The sequence below is a fragment of the Scatophagus argus genome, chromosome 4 (assembly GCF_020382885.2).
Source record: "Scatophagus argus isolate fScaArg1 chromosome 4, fScaArg1.pri, whole genome shotgun sequence".
NCBI classification, from domain to species: domain Eukaryota; kingdom Metazoa; phylum Chordata; class Actinopteri; family Scatophagidae; genus Scatophagus; species Scatophagus argus.
Window position 1 is genome coordinate 7,028,198 of NC_058496.1, and position 15,925 is coordinate 7,044,122.

Sequence of the window (15,925 nt, forward strand, 5' to 3'; positions counted from 1 at the left end):
ACAAGAGTTTTATTTTCAGTCTCACCGGAAGTATTCATGCTAATGCGTCTACCTTGACCACCAGCAAGGCCAGCGGTCGTCATGACTAAGCACCTTTAATGCTCTGTGGCGGTGAAAGTGAGTATGAATTATTCCGTTTTTACTGGTAATAATCCAGAAAGGACTAAACTACACAGATCCGTTATTAACCGTTTTACAGGACGACATCATTTTCAACTCGGTTAGAAAACTAAAATCTACCAACAAGAGTTTCCAGTGAGCAGGTTCTCAGGTTCGCGCAAAGCACTGCTGCCCTCTAGTGGTCAGCAAGAAACTACAGCAATACAGACACAACATTTAAATGACTAAGGGGAGGAAAAAATAAAACTCAAAGGTGTAGTTGCAACGCAAGACCACGGGAGGGCAGTGTATCTTCAAACAAGCGCTAACCACCAACGGCACCGGCGTCAAGTCAGACCCGTAATACCACACTATGCTATAACAGTAGTTTCTTTGGTAATACGTTTTCCGTACAACAGATCGACGTGCTGACACCACAGGAGGAAACACACAATCAAAATGCATCAGCACCACTAATCTGAACAAGACAAAAACCATGCATACCTGCGTCGATTAACCGTTAACATAATCAAGTCAATCAGGTCCTCCAAAGTGATTTATTAAACAAGTCACCACACACTCAAAAATGATTTTTGACCAGGATGACTTTTCCACAGGGAGGTAATTTTGATGTAGAAATGAACTGTTTTCAGATTATTATAATTGTCCATTGCAGATTATTTTCACTGGCTGACAAACTCTCACACTCTTTCTCACACACACACACACACACACTGTGACAGTCCAAAAAAACCAAAAGGGCTTATACAACTTCCACCCGACAAACGTTCAGTCTGTGCATGCCGAGCCACACCTGACCTACTCACGAGGGTAAAACAGTAAACTCAATGTGAGCATCCTCCAATATCCTTTTGTGCATACTGTCCAGCTATTTCACCATTTGAATATCGAGTTCCTCCAAGCCACGCGGCAGAAGAAGACAGATCAGCCAGACGATCAATTTCTTTCCACTCATCTGACCGCTAACTTCTCCCGTCTCGCCGTAAAGGCCGGACGCAAGAGTCGCTGGACTTGTCTCTTCAGTTTCCTGTGCTGTTCAAGAAAAGTGGATCCCTGCAGAGTTGAATGCATGAAGCAGCCTGTGGACGCAGAAACAAAACTCGTAATTATTCGCGTCAAAACTGAAGTTTATTTCAGTACATTTTTTGGAGGAAAAAATCAGTAATGGATGTTCAACTTACACCATGAAGTCATCGATGTCCATGGACCGCGCTCTCTTCTCAGAGAAATTAGCCTCCTGCAACACATTCTCAATCTTCTTACTGATGCTGAAGTCGGCTGGAACTTCCTGTCAAGACGGAGCACGAGACTTTAGATTCAAACTGCAGCTCAAGATGTGCAGTTTAAAACATTCGTGTCACGAGGAGCAACCCTGAAAAGCTGCACAGTGACCCACCACATTGTGCACAGAGCAGTGAATTCTGTAGTTCTTTTCCAGCAGCTGTTCCACCGCAGTGGACCTGGAAACGATAAAATCAACACGACAGTCGGATCACACGCTCTTCAGGCAGAACACATTTGAATTAAGGCGTTTGCGGCAGGCGGGTACTCACTTGAAAGCTGCACTCAGGGTTTTGTTTTTCCTTACAAAGGCTATTCGGACCAGACCATCCCACTCCTTTCAGGAGACAAAAAAAAAACCCCACAATGTTAAATATCTACAATTTTATTTCCTGTCTGGACCTGCTGTATTCCCACAGCGTTAACCAGTCAGGGAGTCGAAGCTCACCTGGAAGTTCACTGGAGGTGGGGGGTTTTTGGGCTCTATCCTGACAACACTTGACTCCACTTTTGGAGGAGGACGGAAATTATTCTTCCCAACCTGATCGAGGGGGGAAAAACATCTGCAGTGAGAAACAGCTGCTGCAGCACAGGAAGAACCTTGACGACAATCAGACCACACGCTGACCTTCATAAGATGGTCTACCCGAGCCAGCAGTTGTGTGTTGATGGACAGTCTGCAGTACAGCTTGTCTCCAGGAGCGGCGACCAATCGCATGGCAAACTCTCTTTGGAACATCAACACGGCACACCTGAGCAAACACAAAGACAATTTGCCAAATTCTCAGCGGGGACATGGAAAAACGCAGTTAAAAACTCTCAGTGGGCCTCTGGTTGTACCTCACCTGAAGAACGGTCGATGCAGCAGGAGCTTGAAGACAAACGGTGATGAAATCTGCACAAGAGAGAAAAGTCAAGTTTGAGAAAAATGCGGTGAATGACTCTGAATCCACTGTGAGGAGGAAACACGTCTTTCACCTGGTAAGGCAAGTTAGCCACACAGACGTCAAAGAAAGGCAGATCTGTTTTCAGCACATCTCCAACTAATATCTGAAGCTTGGACTGCATCGGCCTGTTGGAAAACACAATACCTTTCTCATTAGATCGCATGTTTGCTTTATATGTAACCGCAGGTGCTGTGAAATGCATGAGGTGCCACACTGCTGCTGACTCCACTCACGTGCACTGAACTCTTTTCTGAAGTTCAGCCACTAATCTGCAGTCCAACTCGCAGGCCACCACCTGCAAAAATACAAATTTCTGTTACGACTGAAGAGCGACAATCATTTTATCACTGAATGAGAAATGTAAGCTGGACAAATGGCAAACTCAACGCTAAAGAAAGCCATGGCAGTGGAAAGCACATTTTGATGCAGGATGAATTTTTAGAAAATTAAAATCCCTGGAAACACAGATACATTTTGACCTAAGAGACTCCATTACGCTGACATCTCTACTCTGTGGACACGACCAGGACAAGGAGAGCAACATTTAAAGTCACCTTTAAGTAACACATCATACTACGTCCTCTTGGCAATTATTAACAGCAGTGCTAAAGTACTTAGACTAAAGAGTAACACCAGAGAGACTACACAATAAATCTACTCCCTTCAGTATTTATTTCATTAAAGTGGTTTACAGAAGGCTTTCATGACTCCATTATTGGCTTTGTTTGTGCACACGTGTTTGTAGTTTCAGATGTGTGAGCAAAAAGTAAAGATCGACACTTTGGGAAACTTTCACCTTCTTGGCTTTCTCCAGCAATTTCACTGTCATGTTACCAGTACCAGGTCCCACCTCCAGAACCACATCTGTCGGCCTCAAGGCAGCCTGGAAAACACAGCCACAACAAACGGCTCAGGAACACAACGCGTGTCCTATAGGAAGTAAAAGCTCAACCGTACACCAACTTCTCAGTACCAGAGTGCAGCAGGACGGCGGTGCTGGGTGCTTTTGACAGTTTGACCATCCCACATACCAGGAGGTTTTATTTAAATGTATGAAACCCATGATTAAAACAGTCATACATTCTGCCACAATGTTACTAATGAATTTTAGTAAAATTACTTTAGCTGGGATCCTGCCACCCACGTTAAAAACCACAGCACCACAACGACGTACCTTCTCAATGATCCCATTGACAACCAACGGATTCTTCAGGATGTGTTGACCGATGCCGGTATTGAACATGATCCCTGCAACAGACAGGACACTGTTGACTGGGCTCGTGTGATGTTAATGAGTAAAGCAATTTCCGGCAAAATAATTAAATTCAATTTCCGGAAACTCACATAACATATATGTGTATATGGGGAGTGAAACCTGAAGTCAAATCAACTGTTTTTGTACATTTGTCACTTTGCCGAAGTAACCGCAAGACATTCAACAATCAAACAAACAACGATGTGTACGCATGCATTTCTGCGTTTAAGTCGAGCTACATTAAATAACGACTTTCTCTATCCAGTCTGGTGTGCTCTCATTGACGTACGTAAACAAATCTTCAGTGTTAGCACAGGCGACAGACGTGACAGCTATGATTCATATCAATCTGGACCCACTGACACTGACACCGTAAGGGTTGAGAATTTTGCACTGCTGCTGTAGCAAAGTGATGTCAAACTTCAACTTTAAAGCCAATTAATTTTTAAGTCTTTGCTATCGTGCTAACGCTAACACCTCGGGAGAAACATACCTTGGTTCTTGACCTCTTGGTGCTGCCTGCTTTTCTTCTCCGCCTTTACCTTCGGCATTTTCACTTGGTTTTACTTCGATTTTACGTCCAGAAACTAAAATTTGAAACAACTATTAAAATATCTCTCTCTGCTTGCCAAACACGTGTGAAACTCCCCTTTCTTCTTCACTCACAGGATGTGTAATAGGTTGAAAATCTTTCTGCGCACCCCTCTGTCGCCCTCTAGCGGCTGGTGGCCGTCATCTACATTGCACTTTTTAAATAAAACCATTACAGAAGATTGAGTGGGTTTTTTGCCGTTTATTAGACAATATGACACAGAAACACATGGACAAGACAAATTAATCCCTTCTCTAGTCAGATATGGGAATTTCTTCCAGTGTCATGGCGATGTCTCGAAGTTTGGGATCATCCAGCCAGTTGACTTTACAGGCCAAGATTATGCCCTGTAGAGAGACATTTACATTAATACACCAGCTGCTAATTAAAACATTTTCAAACATTGCACTGACAGATAGTGTATTTTGTTCTACACAATTCGCTTTACCCTGAGGACGTTCTGGGTCATGGTGGCCATCGTTTTATATTTCTCTAGGTTTGCCCGGCCTTTCTCCAACGCAGCTTTGTACTTCTCTGTATCCGGGTGCTCTTTCTTTGACTTCAACTCTTCCATCTCTCTCATTTTTTCATGCGTGAGCCGCTTCATCTCTACACACACAAATACACAAATGAGCACTCGATCGAAAAACTGGACTGTGGAAAACTGAATCACAATCTAATTGTACTAATTTGTTGCAAACCAGGTGACATACCAAGCCTCTTCTTCTGTATTTCTGTGATTTTATCTTGAAGCTCTTTTGACTCCTGTTATAGGAAAAGAAATACATTCAGTCAGTGGGAGCCCCATACAGAATTAATATCACAGTTTTACAGAACATTATAATTCAGTTTTATTCACACTTCTCGATTTATGGCACAATGCAACCGTCTTGCACAAGAACTTGCACTATTCTTTTTTTATTTGCACTACTCTGCCAATACCGTAAATATTTTTTTATTCTGGAAGTTCTTATATTTATATAGTGCTGTTTTATATTTATAGTAGTTAGCATTGGTTATTGACCTATACCAGGACCAGGGAAACTAATTTCGTTCCATCTCATGTGTCTACATGTGTGAAATGACAATAAAGCTCCTTGGAACTGGCATGACTTTGTCTCACAATGTGATAATACTATTACTGATGAATTAAATACATTTCTTGGAAGTACGGTGGAGTTTAATATGTGCTGGTGGTATTTAGGACTTACTAAAATTACTGTACATAATGCATGATGACAAACTACTTACTTGTTGAAGTTGTTTTATGCGCGAACAAAGAGCCATGCAGCGATCACTCACAACTTTCAGGCCTCTGAGGAACACACATACACAACCATCAAGATCATCAAAATACACATATGTCGGTAATGTGTTGTGAACTGACTTACTCTGCTTCTGAATTATTCTCTTTCAGTTTTTCTCCAATAGCGTGCCACATCTGCATTCTGAAAGACACCAGTTTAAATCAACAGTTTGTCAAACATAACCAAAGTTCACTGCATTTATTCTCCTGTGTTATTTCTTTGTAAGCAAAAAATCATCGGAAGGCATCGGTTTACCTGTGCAGCGTCAGCGTGCTGTTAAAAGTGACCGCCTTGACTCTTTCCAACTCACTGACATAATCTGGCCTGGGACGTTTAACGTAAAATATAAGTTAACAGTACATATTTTGAGATGAACTGCAATCTTAAATCTGGTTTAAATTCTTGAACCATAACAATATGCTAATTTCAAAATACTCACAAGTCTCGCTCAGCTTCACATGCGCTGCAGGACCTCTTACTTTTTCCTGTTGCAGGAAATATTAATTAGCAATATTTAAGATTTGTTTCTGTACTTAATGAAAATAATGATGGAAATGATGCACACAGTTAGACACCTGCATGGAGCTGTACTGCCATCTCAAAGCACTGGTTGGACATCTGCTGTTTAATTCTGAAAAGACATCAATTTTAAATGGTAAGCAGTGCTGTTGGGATGTGATTCATCAAATAAATCAGCACCGTGTGGTTGTAAATGTAACAATAATAGAAATGTTAAAAGCAGGTGGGGGAGGGACCTCAGCATGTCTGATGGCGAGGTATCCTTCTGTTCGGTGTTGCCGCCAGGAGCTGAATCATCATTCAGTGCCACAGCATCCACCATGTGGTTGAGGTTCTCTACGTTGTCAGATGGGTCCATTGCAGAGCAGCGTTTGTGCCTGGAGAGAGGAGTGAACACAAACCAAAGACAGAGACTATGTCAGATCACCATGACCACTGGACCAATGTGGGATGGATAGACAGATAGACAGATACTTTATTCATCCCGAGGGAAATTCGAGCATCCAGTAGCACATTACAGCAGTGTAAGTTAGTCAAAAAGTCAACAAACAAACAAACAACAAACCTAACTGTCAGTAGGAGAGATTGAAATAAAAAAAAACTATACTGATCATAAATAGACTAAACATATACTAAATAAACTTACATATGCTACATAAAGTATAGTAAAGTGCAAAGAAAGCAGGTCGACCAGATTGACTGTGTGTGTTAAAACAAGAGCCTAAGAACTACAGTGTAAACAGATTAAACAGATGGAAACAGATTACAACCCAAAACATGAGTGCGGGTAATAGTGCTAAACATATAAGATAAGGTGCATAATGGAATAAATGTCCCCAGATTTTACACCAGATGTGACTCAGACACAGACTGTCGCTGGGATCGTGACCCCTGAACACCCAGAGATGTGTTGTAGAGTCTAATGGCCTGGGGGACAAACGAGTTCCTGAGTCTGGTTGTGGAGCAGGTCAGAGGCAGCAGCCTGGTGCTGAACACAGTCCTCTGACTGATCAGACTCCTGTGCAGAGGGTGGGAACCATTGTCCAAGATGGAAAGGGTCTTATCCAGGGTCCCTTTTTTCTGCTACTCTGTGCCCACCACAGATCCTGCCCTCCGCACCAGTCTGTCCAGCCATGTTGCGTCCCTCTTGTTGATGCTGCCTCCCCAGCACACCACAGCATAGACCCAAAATAATTACTACTAATGTACTACAGGGCTTGCTAAAGTGATAAACTGATACAATATTATAATATTGTATTGTATGCTACAGCAGCACCGAAATAAATATGCAGGAGAGTAACACAGGATATTAAACTGTGAGGTTAATCTGAAAGGAAAAGGCGTTAAGTGGAAATACGTGGCCACCATATCTATCAAAATACGGTATCATAGCGGAGTGTAAGTAAAATATTTGCTTCTGGTGGAGCAGAAAATTGCAATACTAAAAGTAAAAGTATCGACCAATACTACTTAACTATAATGCCTGGGTTAATGTACAGTGTTCAAGGGCTAAGATATCCTATCTTAACTGAAGTTAACGTTTTCAGCCCGGAAGTCAAAATAAGAGCCTCAACTAAAGTTATTCCAAAGATGAAACAATTCTTCTCCTTCTGACTGACGCTACGTTAATCACTTACTGCGACTGTCACGCACGGGGCATCGGTTACCTGGGGGGAAAAAACACGGTGTCTGTCACCGGCTTTGTTTACATCGAACTCGAAATCCCGCCAGGAAGTGACGTCTTCTACAGCGACCCCTGCAGGCGAAGAGTAAGAAGTGACAATTTGTTTACCGGCTGGCATGCAGAGAAATCAAACTGCTCGAGCCCTTCCCAGTATCTTATCTTATTTGACAATAATTAGCTTACAGAAGTTTGAGATTATTTGTGTCATTCAAAGTCCAAAGGTAGATGCAATGAATTATATAGTTATACAATGGCTGTGCCTAAAGCATTTCTTTACTACGGAGTACCAGGAAATGACTGATCTTAAACATTTGCACACTGTACGCAGATGTATTTTGCATAAGTGAAAGTTACTACCGGTACCATTACAATTATATTTTGCCTTTTAATTATTATTATTATTATTAGTAGTAGTAGTAGTATTATGCAATTTGCTGAAGATGTCTGTGACAAAATCTTAGACATACATTATTGTTTATTCTTATTATTAGTCTATTACATTTCTTAAAGACACGTCTGAAGGGCATCTTTGAATTCCTTAGAAACGTTTCTTTGCCACAGTTCTCTGTATAGCTCCACTGGTTCTGTTTAAAAAAAAGAAAATAGGATAATTTTAACACTGTATGATGCGTAAGTGTAAGTAAGTGTAATATTTTGTATTGTATTCCCAATAAATAAAAAAACAAACGTTTCTTTGGTGCTTTTTGATGTCCTTCGACTAAAAGCGAAGTATAGTTGGGGTATATATTATGAGACAAGGCTCTATAATAAGGAGCTAATATATAACTAATCATAATAAAATAGATCATTTGATATGATCCAACCCGCCTGGATAACCGTCCGCATTGCTTACTCAAGGTGGCAGCAGTCTCGCGAGATTATCATCAGATCATGAGATTATCGTGCTGATTTCAGATTGGCCGTTCATGTCACGGACGTAACGTGTGAGCTGAACGGTTGGTAACGGAACAGGCTTTGGCGCACGCACACGGCGTAAGGGATGGAGAGCAAGAAGAGAAAGGTATAGGAAGCATAAAAACAACTTGTGTTAATGCGTTTAAGCGTTGTCAGCTAAATTGACCAAACGTGAATGTTTTTGGCTCCATTCCTTGGAGCGGGTTCTTGATCATTAGAAAGGGTGGAGTTCAGACCGTTTACTGCCTCCAAAAATAACAAATAACACTGAATGCACCATCCAGGCTGTGTAAAGTGTGTGTGTGTGCCCTTCTACTTCGTAACAGACTACAGTGTTGAGCAGTGGACAAGAGCAGCCTGTGCCAGTTGTGGAAATTTACCAGACTTTTATTAGAGTTTACTCAGCCATTTTTTTATTTAGGATACATTGACCTTAGCCCGGTCATGTAACAGAATAAATAACTCATAGGGCCTGTGTTTAACATGATGGCCCGTTTAAGGTTTTTTGAATACAGTACTTTAGTATTTTAACCAAATATGTTACTGGTTACAGATGAGGAATTTAGGCGCAAAAAAATGTAAACTCTTAAACTTCCTACATAGTGTGCTCGTTCCAGGAAGGCTGGCAAAGTGTGATTTCAAGCGAGCAGAGTGTACCTGCCACACTTGTGAGGCGTCTTACACCTGACAGGTTGGTTACTTATTTGATCACTTTTATACGTCTGCCTTCAGGGAATTTTGGAGCGCCTGAATGCTGGAGAGGTGGTTGTGGGTGACGGAGGTTACGTACTGCAGCTGGAGCGGCGTGGCTATGTGAAGGCGGGGCATTGGACACCCGAGGCTGCTGTTGAACATCCTGAAGCAGGTACGTGTTACCTACTTATTTCTTAACATCGCGAGTCGATGCTTTTAAAGCACATCTTTATCCGCATGCGTTTCTTTCTCGTTTTCCACGAAAGCGTCTTTTTCTGTGTGTCTCTGCCAGTGCGGCAGCTGCACAGGGAGTTTCTGAGAGCAGGAGCCAGTGTGATTCAGACATTCACCTTCTACTGCAGTGAGGATAAGCTGGAGATCAGTGGCAATGTCACCGACATCACGGTCAGTGACAACAACCCTTACAGAACAAATCCATCTGTACCTGATGAAATTATCCTCACACGAGTCTGGTTTCACACCAACCGGTCTTCTCTCATTTGGTTCAGGGGGCCCAGATCAATGAAGCAGCCTGTGATCTGGCCAGGGAGGTCGCCAATGAGGGCAATGCATTGGTCGCTGGGTGTGTGTCTAAGACTCCATGTTATGTGACGACTCACAGCGAGAAGGAGGTCAAAGCGATCTTTAAGAAACAGATGGATGACTTCCTCAAGAAGGACATCAACTTCTTTATAGTGGAGGTATGAGCAGCGGTAAAACAGATGGTGATGTTTTGGTTAGAATTCCAGTGTTTGCTTTTACCCAAACTAATGTTTAACAATTCAATGCACATTTATCCTGCAGTTTGTTGACCACGTGGAAGAGGCAGTGTGGGCAGTGGAGGTGCTGAAGACCAGCGGCAAACCAGTGGGTGCAACTCTGTGCATCTCACCTCATGGAGACATGCAGGGAGTCCCGCCTGGAGAGTGTGCTGTCAGGCTGGTCAAAGCTGGTACACTGACACTCTGTGACGTGCTGCTTCAAGTCAGGAAGTCATCATCATGTTTTAGCTGTTCGAGCCGAATGTGTTTTGTGTCTTCCTGTGCAGGAGCTGACATTGTTGGAGTGAACTGCCACCTGGACCCTCTGACGTGTGTGCGCACAGTGAAGTTGATGAAAGAGGGGTTAGAGAAAGCTGGTCTCAAAGCCCACCTCATGGTCCAGCCGCTGGGCTTTCACACACCTGAGTGCAACATAGGCGGATACACCAGCCTTCCCGAGTACCCCTTCGGTCAGCATTTGAATTTTCTTGAATGCAGAATGACGAAAAAAACTGTTTTATATTCAGTTGGATTATTCTTACTCCAAGCCAGCTGAATAATTTAATGTGTTTTTGCACCAAACCACAAGAAGTTGTAGAAAAATACTTTGCTAAAGTCTAAAGAGATCACATCTTAAATAATGACAAAACTGTAAAAATAGGGAACTAAATGATCTGTGCTAATTTGAACAAATGCATTGTCCTGTCAAATAGCACAACCAAGCACTGCAAGCCTTGGGTAGGAAATGTGTGACTCAAACTGTACCTTTTGTACATTTAATATTTAATTTATATTTAGTCAATCTGAACATGTGAGTAGAGTTCTTTTACTGCTCCTGCCTAAGGAGAATACTGATGTGCCAAAATGTCCAGACGACTTAAATGTTTAACTCTCCTCTCAGCCCTGGAGACCAGAGCGATGACCCGCTGGGACATCCATAAATACGCCAGAGAGGCTTACAATGTTGGAATTCGTTACATTGGTGGCTGCTGTGGATTTGAGCCCTACCATATCCGAGCTATAGCAGAGGAGCTGGCTGCAGAGAGAGGATTCCTCCCACCAGCTTCAGAGAAGCACGGACTCTGGGGAGCTGCTCTGGAGATGCACACCAAACCCTGGGTCAGAGCCAAGTAAGAGTGAGCCTCTGAAGCATAAAAAATCAAACAGCTTAACAAAAGACTGAAAACATTTGGTGATAGTTGGAAAAAAATGAAAGTGTGTCTTCTTGCTGGTTCACCCTCGACTAATCTACCAAACTTTGTCACAGGGCTTGTCGAGAGTACTGGGAGAACCTTTTGCCTGCTTCTGGACGTCCCAAATGCCCTTCGATGTCCACACCAGGCGATAATTATGAAAAAGAGCTGGAATTTAACAAGCAAACCTAATCTCATGCACACACCATACAGTTTGGTGAATCCTCTATACGTCCAATCAGTCCAATCAGATTATCCACTTTGTGAAGGGTTGTGTTAACCAGATATTTGTTCAAAAACACATCTCATTATGTCCACTGTTTTATTGTCCATTATGTCTGTCCACTCTGCTCAGCCGCATCACCGAATCAGCTGCTTGCCTTTCTTTTTTCTGTGTTGGTTTGACCCACCCCTGAACCTAATAACTAAATTATACATAACAACAGTTAGATTTTACTGGTTAATACAGTTCTCAATTAATCATTTTCATTGACTCATCATATTTGTTGATTGATTTGTGTAATCTGCTGATAAATAATTTAATAAAAAAGAAATGAAAGCTGATGTCTTGTTATTCCAGCAGTCCTGTTTCATAATAAAACCCAAGTGAAGTGGTCCAACTTGTGTTGTTGAGTGAACAGATTATTATACATTGATGATGTCTCATTTTTCTAAAGATTCAGAGTTAATCCGAACAGTTTGATTTAGGGTATTAAGTCCCCCCTGTTGTTTTTCTCATGAACATAGAAAGGGAAAGGGTTAAGGAGGCGTGTCGTTCCACATGTGAGAGGAGGAGGAGTACTACTGGATCGTTTCAGTTCACTGAGCCTGTGTGATAGCTGCAGACACTGTGTTTGTTTCAGTGTTTCGAACCTGTCTGTGATCTCACGGTCCTGATTCACGTCAAACGAGTCTGATTACACTTTATTTCAAGTTTTGCAGCACATTAGCATGGAGAGCAAGAGGAGGGTAAGTCAAAGAGCCATAAAAGGTTATCTCTTGTTTAAACCAGAGAAGGTAGGTCAAGTCTCATCTCATGTAGTTTGTGAGCAGTATAGACTGAATAAATATATATAAAAAATACAATAAACAAAAGAACTTCTCCAGAGCTCTGGAAAAATCCCGTCCTTGGAAATATTAAGGAATATTTCCACCACTGACTGTTTACTTATCGAGGATTTATCATATATCTTAATACATTACTAACTTGAGTACAGCAAACATTTCCAGGAGACCTTGCAAACCTCATTTACTTCAAATGGACAGACGTGTTTGTCATGACGTGGCTGTTTGAGGGTCTTCATACCTGAGCTACCTGTTCCACTAGTGACATCTTTAGGCCTAAGGAGGCATTTTGAATAACATACCAGTGTGTGCATGCTCGCTGCAGTGACTCTGCCATGTGTGTTTGTGTTTTCAGGGTATTTTGGAGCGACTGAATGCCGGGGAGGTGGTTGTGGGAGATGGAGGTTATGTGATCCAACTAGAGCGACGAGGTTATGTGAAGGCTGGACACTGGACACCCGAAGCAGCTGTCGAACACCCTGAAGCAGGTATAAATCCGTCCATGAACACCTGAACACCTCACGTACCACCTGATGTATATAATCTGCCACCTCCAACTTCCCATTAAAGGCATAATGTGTAATATTTCCGTATGAAAACGTCCACAGAACAACTAGACCTTTGTTTTGTTCAGTTGGGTACTTCCATTATCTCAAATGTTTCAAACAGTGGTCAAATCCAGAGAAATCATTAATAATTTTATTGAGGGCAATAATGTGTTTTGTTTGGGCACCCGTCATTGTTGTCATATCACCCTTATCCTCTTTGCTATTAAGGGCTAAACCCGATATCATGAAGGTCATTGTCCATGTGGGCACAAATGATATCAGTAAATAGCAGTTTCAGCTACTGAAAACTGACTTTGTCCGCTCGTTTAAGAGAATGAAAAGATCCACGAGTCACATCCATGTGAACGGTCCAGCTGTAGCGGGCCTTTTTTTTGATGCTCCCACGCTTACAATTTTAACCTCTTCTGGGACTCAGGTAGTTATTTAGAAATAATGGCATTCATTCATCCACTCTCTTTAGTTTGTAACGTTAGCCAAATGCCTTGGACTTTCACTCACTTCCAGCACCACAAACAACCACTTGGTCCAGTTGCAATTTGGACAACTTCCATCCCCACCTCTCGTCTTGGCACGGCGCTCCGACTGTCAATCGGCTGCGATTTCTATGATTCCAGTTATCTGCCACAACAGGCCCCGTCACCCTACTGCTCTCTCTTTCTGTATCTCTGTCAGTGCGGCAGCTGCACAGGGAGTTCCTGAGAGCAGGATCCAATGTGCTTCAGACATTCACCTTCTACTGCAGTGAGGATAAGCTGGAGATGAGTGGCAATGTCACCGACATCACGGTCAGTGCAAACCTTAATGGCCATATTAGAAAAAGACCATTATTCTGTTAATCTTACGTGATGAGAATTATCCTCACATGAGTCTGGTATCACCACAATCTGCTCCAATGTGGTTCAGGGGGCCCAGATTAATGATGCAGCCTGTGACCTGGCCAGGGAGGTCGCCAATGAGGGCGATGCAATGATTGCTGGCGGTGTGTCTCAGACCCCCTGCTATGCGGAGACTCACAATGAGACGGAGGTCAAAGCAATCTTTAAGAAACAGATGGATGACTTCCTCAAGAAGGACATTGACTTCTTTATAGGAGAGGTATGGCTAGCAAGAGGAATATCTGTGCACCGTCGATTCTAATGTGCTTGAAAATGCACTAATCTGAATTTCTATCTCCACACTGAAACAAATGGCTGTAAAATTAATGAATTATGTGGAATTTTCCTTTAAAATAACTACATATATATATATATATATATATATGCAATGATCAGCAATGATCAGGTTGTTTCTGGGTGTCGGTGACTCTGGAGAAAGACAAGTTAATTGTTGAGTCTCATTCCCAGGATGTAAAATACTGATGTTTTAGGTTGGTGGCTATTTGATGGAACTGCTTATTGACAGAATCGCTTACTAGCGTGTTTAGAAACAGCAGTTGACAAATCCTACATACACTACCTTTAAGCCATGCTTTAATGTTGCCATGCATATTTTTCCCTGTAGTTCTTTGACCACGTGGAAGAGGCAGTGTGGGCAGTGGAGGTGCTGAAGACCAGCGGCAAACCAGTGGGTGCAACTCTGTGCATCTCACCACAGGGAGACATGCAGGGAGTCCCGCCTGGAGAGTGTGCTGTCAGGCTGGTCAAAGCTGGTACACTGACACTCTGTGACGTGCTGCTTCAAGTCAGGAAGTCATCATCATGTTTTAGCTGTACGAGCCGAATGTGTTTTGTGTCTTCCTGTGCAGGAGCTGACATTGTTGGAGTGAACTGCCACCTGGACCCTCTGACGTGTGTGCGCACAGTGAAGTTGATGAAAGAGGGGTTAGAGAAAGCTGGTCTCAAAGCCCACCTCATGGTCCAGCCGCTGGGCTTTCACACGCCTGAGTGCAACCACACTGGATATGTCAGCCTTCCTGAGTTCCCCTTCGGTAGGCATCTTTAACTTCCTTTGTACAACAAAGAAATTTTTTTTTGCATATTCTTGGTTTTTACCTTTTTAAACTTCTAATATCAACAGTTTGATGGGAACAATGATGTAACAAAATGTCCAGACGGCTTAAATGTTTAACTCTCCTCTCAGCCCTGGAGACCAGAGCGATGACCCGCTGGGACATCCATAAATACGCCAGAGAGGCTTACAATGTTGGAATTCGTTACATTGGTGGCTGCTGTGGATTTGAGCCCTACCATATCCGAGCTATAGCAGAGGAGCTGGCTGCAGAGAGAGGATTCCTCCCACCAGCTTCAGAGAAGCACGGACTCTGGGGAGCTGCTCTGGAGATGCACACCAAACCCTGGGTCAGAGCCAAGTAAGAGTGAGCAGAAACTTAACATTAGGCTTCAAACAGTAGTACAAAGAAACATTAAGAAGGTTATAGTATATGTGATACTTTGTCACAGGGCTCGTCGTGAGTACTGGGAGAACCTTTTGCCTGCTTCTGGACGTCCCAAATGTCCTTCCATGTCCACACCAAGCAATTGAGTAAGAGGGAGGATCACCAGTAACTGGAACAGAGCATATCAACACAGTCGTCTGTTTCTGTTGTACAATATACTGAATAGTACAATGCAACAGAGCTGCATTACTTATATGAATAGGACAGCCCATAATATTTTTTGTCTTAACTGTATATTATCACTAAGAATGAAAACAAATTTTACATAAAAATAAAGCTGGTATTTTTAACCATCACATATTTTAGTACTGTTTTAACAGTCAGGATAAAAATCAGGTTTAGTGAAAAGAATGATTATGGCAATTTAAAGGTAATGACTAATAATGATGTATAAATGTATGCATTTTCCCACAGCATACTGTTGGCCTAATAAATGTTCGGTTACCACTTTGGTCTTACCCCTCTGTTCATCAGAAGCATAATAAGTCATAAGTTTGTTTATGGCAATTAAAAGCTGGGTCAAGAGTGCACAGGGCATGAACCAGCTGCAAGACACGAGTTTAAACCATGAATACACAATGAATCAGAGTAAACACCAATCGCAGTATAAAGACAATAAACTATACCTG

General features: G+C 42.4%; 4 protein-coding genes across 6 annotated transcripts; 2 read left to right on the forward strand and 2 right to left on the reverse strand.

Moving 5' to 3' along the window:
• Window positions 1–647: 647 nt before the first annotated feature.
• dimt1l (DIM1 dimethyladenosine transferase 1-like (S. cerevisiae)) lies at window positions 648–4,298 on the reverse strand. The gene is made up of 12 exons (XM_046387219.1): window positions 4,097–4,298; window positions 3,523–3,596; window positions 3,145–3,231; window positions 2,582–2,643; window positions 2,380–2,473; window positions 2,247–2,296; window positions 2,030–2,153; window positions 1,850–1,942; window positions 1,674–1,738; window positions 1,517–1,580; window positions 1,302–1,408; window positions 648–1,199 (listed from the first exon to the last, which is right to left on the reverse strand). The coding sequence occupies exons 1-12, from the start codon at window positions 4,152–4,154 to the stop codon at window positions 1,157–1,159; spliced, it is 921 nt and encodes a 306-aa protein (XP_046243175.1). The 5' UTR covers window positions 4,155–4,298; the 3' UTR covers window positions 648–1,156.
• A 78-nt stretch (window positions 4,299–4,376) lies between these two features.
• Window positions 4,377–7,819, reverse strand: cenph (centromere protein H). Of its 3 annotated transcripts, none has more exons than XM_046387221.1 (10): window positions 7,689–7,819; window positions 6,258–6,398; window positions 6,078–6,133; window positions 5,942–5,987; window positions 5,758–5,826; window positions 5,587–5,643; window positions 5,447–5,510; window positions 4,909–4,960; window positions 4,644–4,804; window positions 4,377–4,542 (listed from the first exon to the last, which is right to left on the reverse strand). In XM_046387221.1, the coding sequence occupies exons 2-10, from the start codon at window positions 6,377–6,379 to the stop codon at window positions 4,450–4,452; spliced, it is 720 nt and encodes a 239-aa protein (XP_046243177.1). In that variant the 5' UTR covers window positions 6,380–6,398; window positions 7,689–7,819; the 3' UTR covers window positions 4,377–4,449. The 3 variants fall into 3 exon arrangements, with proteins under 3 accessions (XP_046243177.1, XP_046243176.1, XP_046243178.1); XM_046387220.1 differs by having other exon boundaries at window positions 7,659–7,813; XM_046387222.1 differs by lacking the exon at window positions 7,689–7,819 and adding an exon at window positions 7,497–7,634.
• Window positions 7,820–8,588: 769 nt separating this feature from the next.
• LOC124058219 (betaine--homocysteine S-methyltransferase 1-like) lies at window positions 8,589–11,826 on the forward strand. The gene is made up of 8 exons (XM_046387230.1): window positions 8,589–8,726; window positions 9,353–9,485; window positions 9,606–9,718; window positions 9,823–10,014; window positions 10,118–10,265; window positions 10,362–10,544; window positions 10,976–11,204; window positions 11,342–11,826. Exons 1-8 carry the CDS (start codon window positions 8,706–8,708, stop codon window positions 11,457–11,459), a joined length of 1,137 nt encoding a protein of 378 aa, XP_046243186.1. The 5' UTR covers window positions 8,589–8,705; the 3' UTR covers window positions 11,460–11,826.
• A 255-nt stretch (window positions 11,827–12,081) lies between these two features.
• LOC124058220 (betaine--homocysteine S-methyltransferase 1-like) lies at window positions 12,082–15,743 on the forward strand. Its single transcript, XM_046387231.1, has 8 exons — window positions 12,082–12,236; window positions 12,688–12,820; window positions 13,574–13,686; window positions 13,805–13,996; window positions 14,402–14,549; window positions 14,646–14,828; window positions 14,981–15,209; window positions 15,301–15,743. Exons 1-8 carry the CDS (start codon window positions 12,219–12,221, stop codon window positions 15,380–15,382), a joined length of 1,098 nt encoding a protein of 365 aa, XP_046243187.1. The 5' UTR covers window positions 12,082–12,218; the 3' UTR covers window positions 15,383–15,743.
• Window positions 15,744–15,925: the final 182 nt, after the last annotated feature.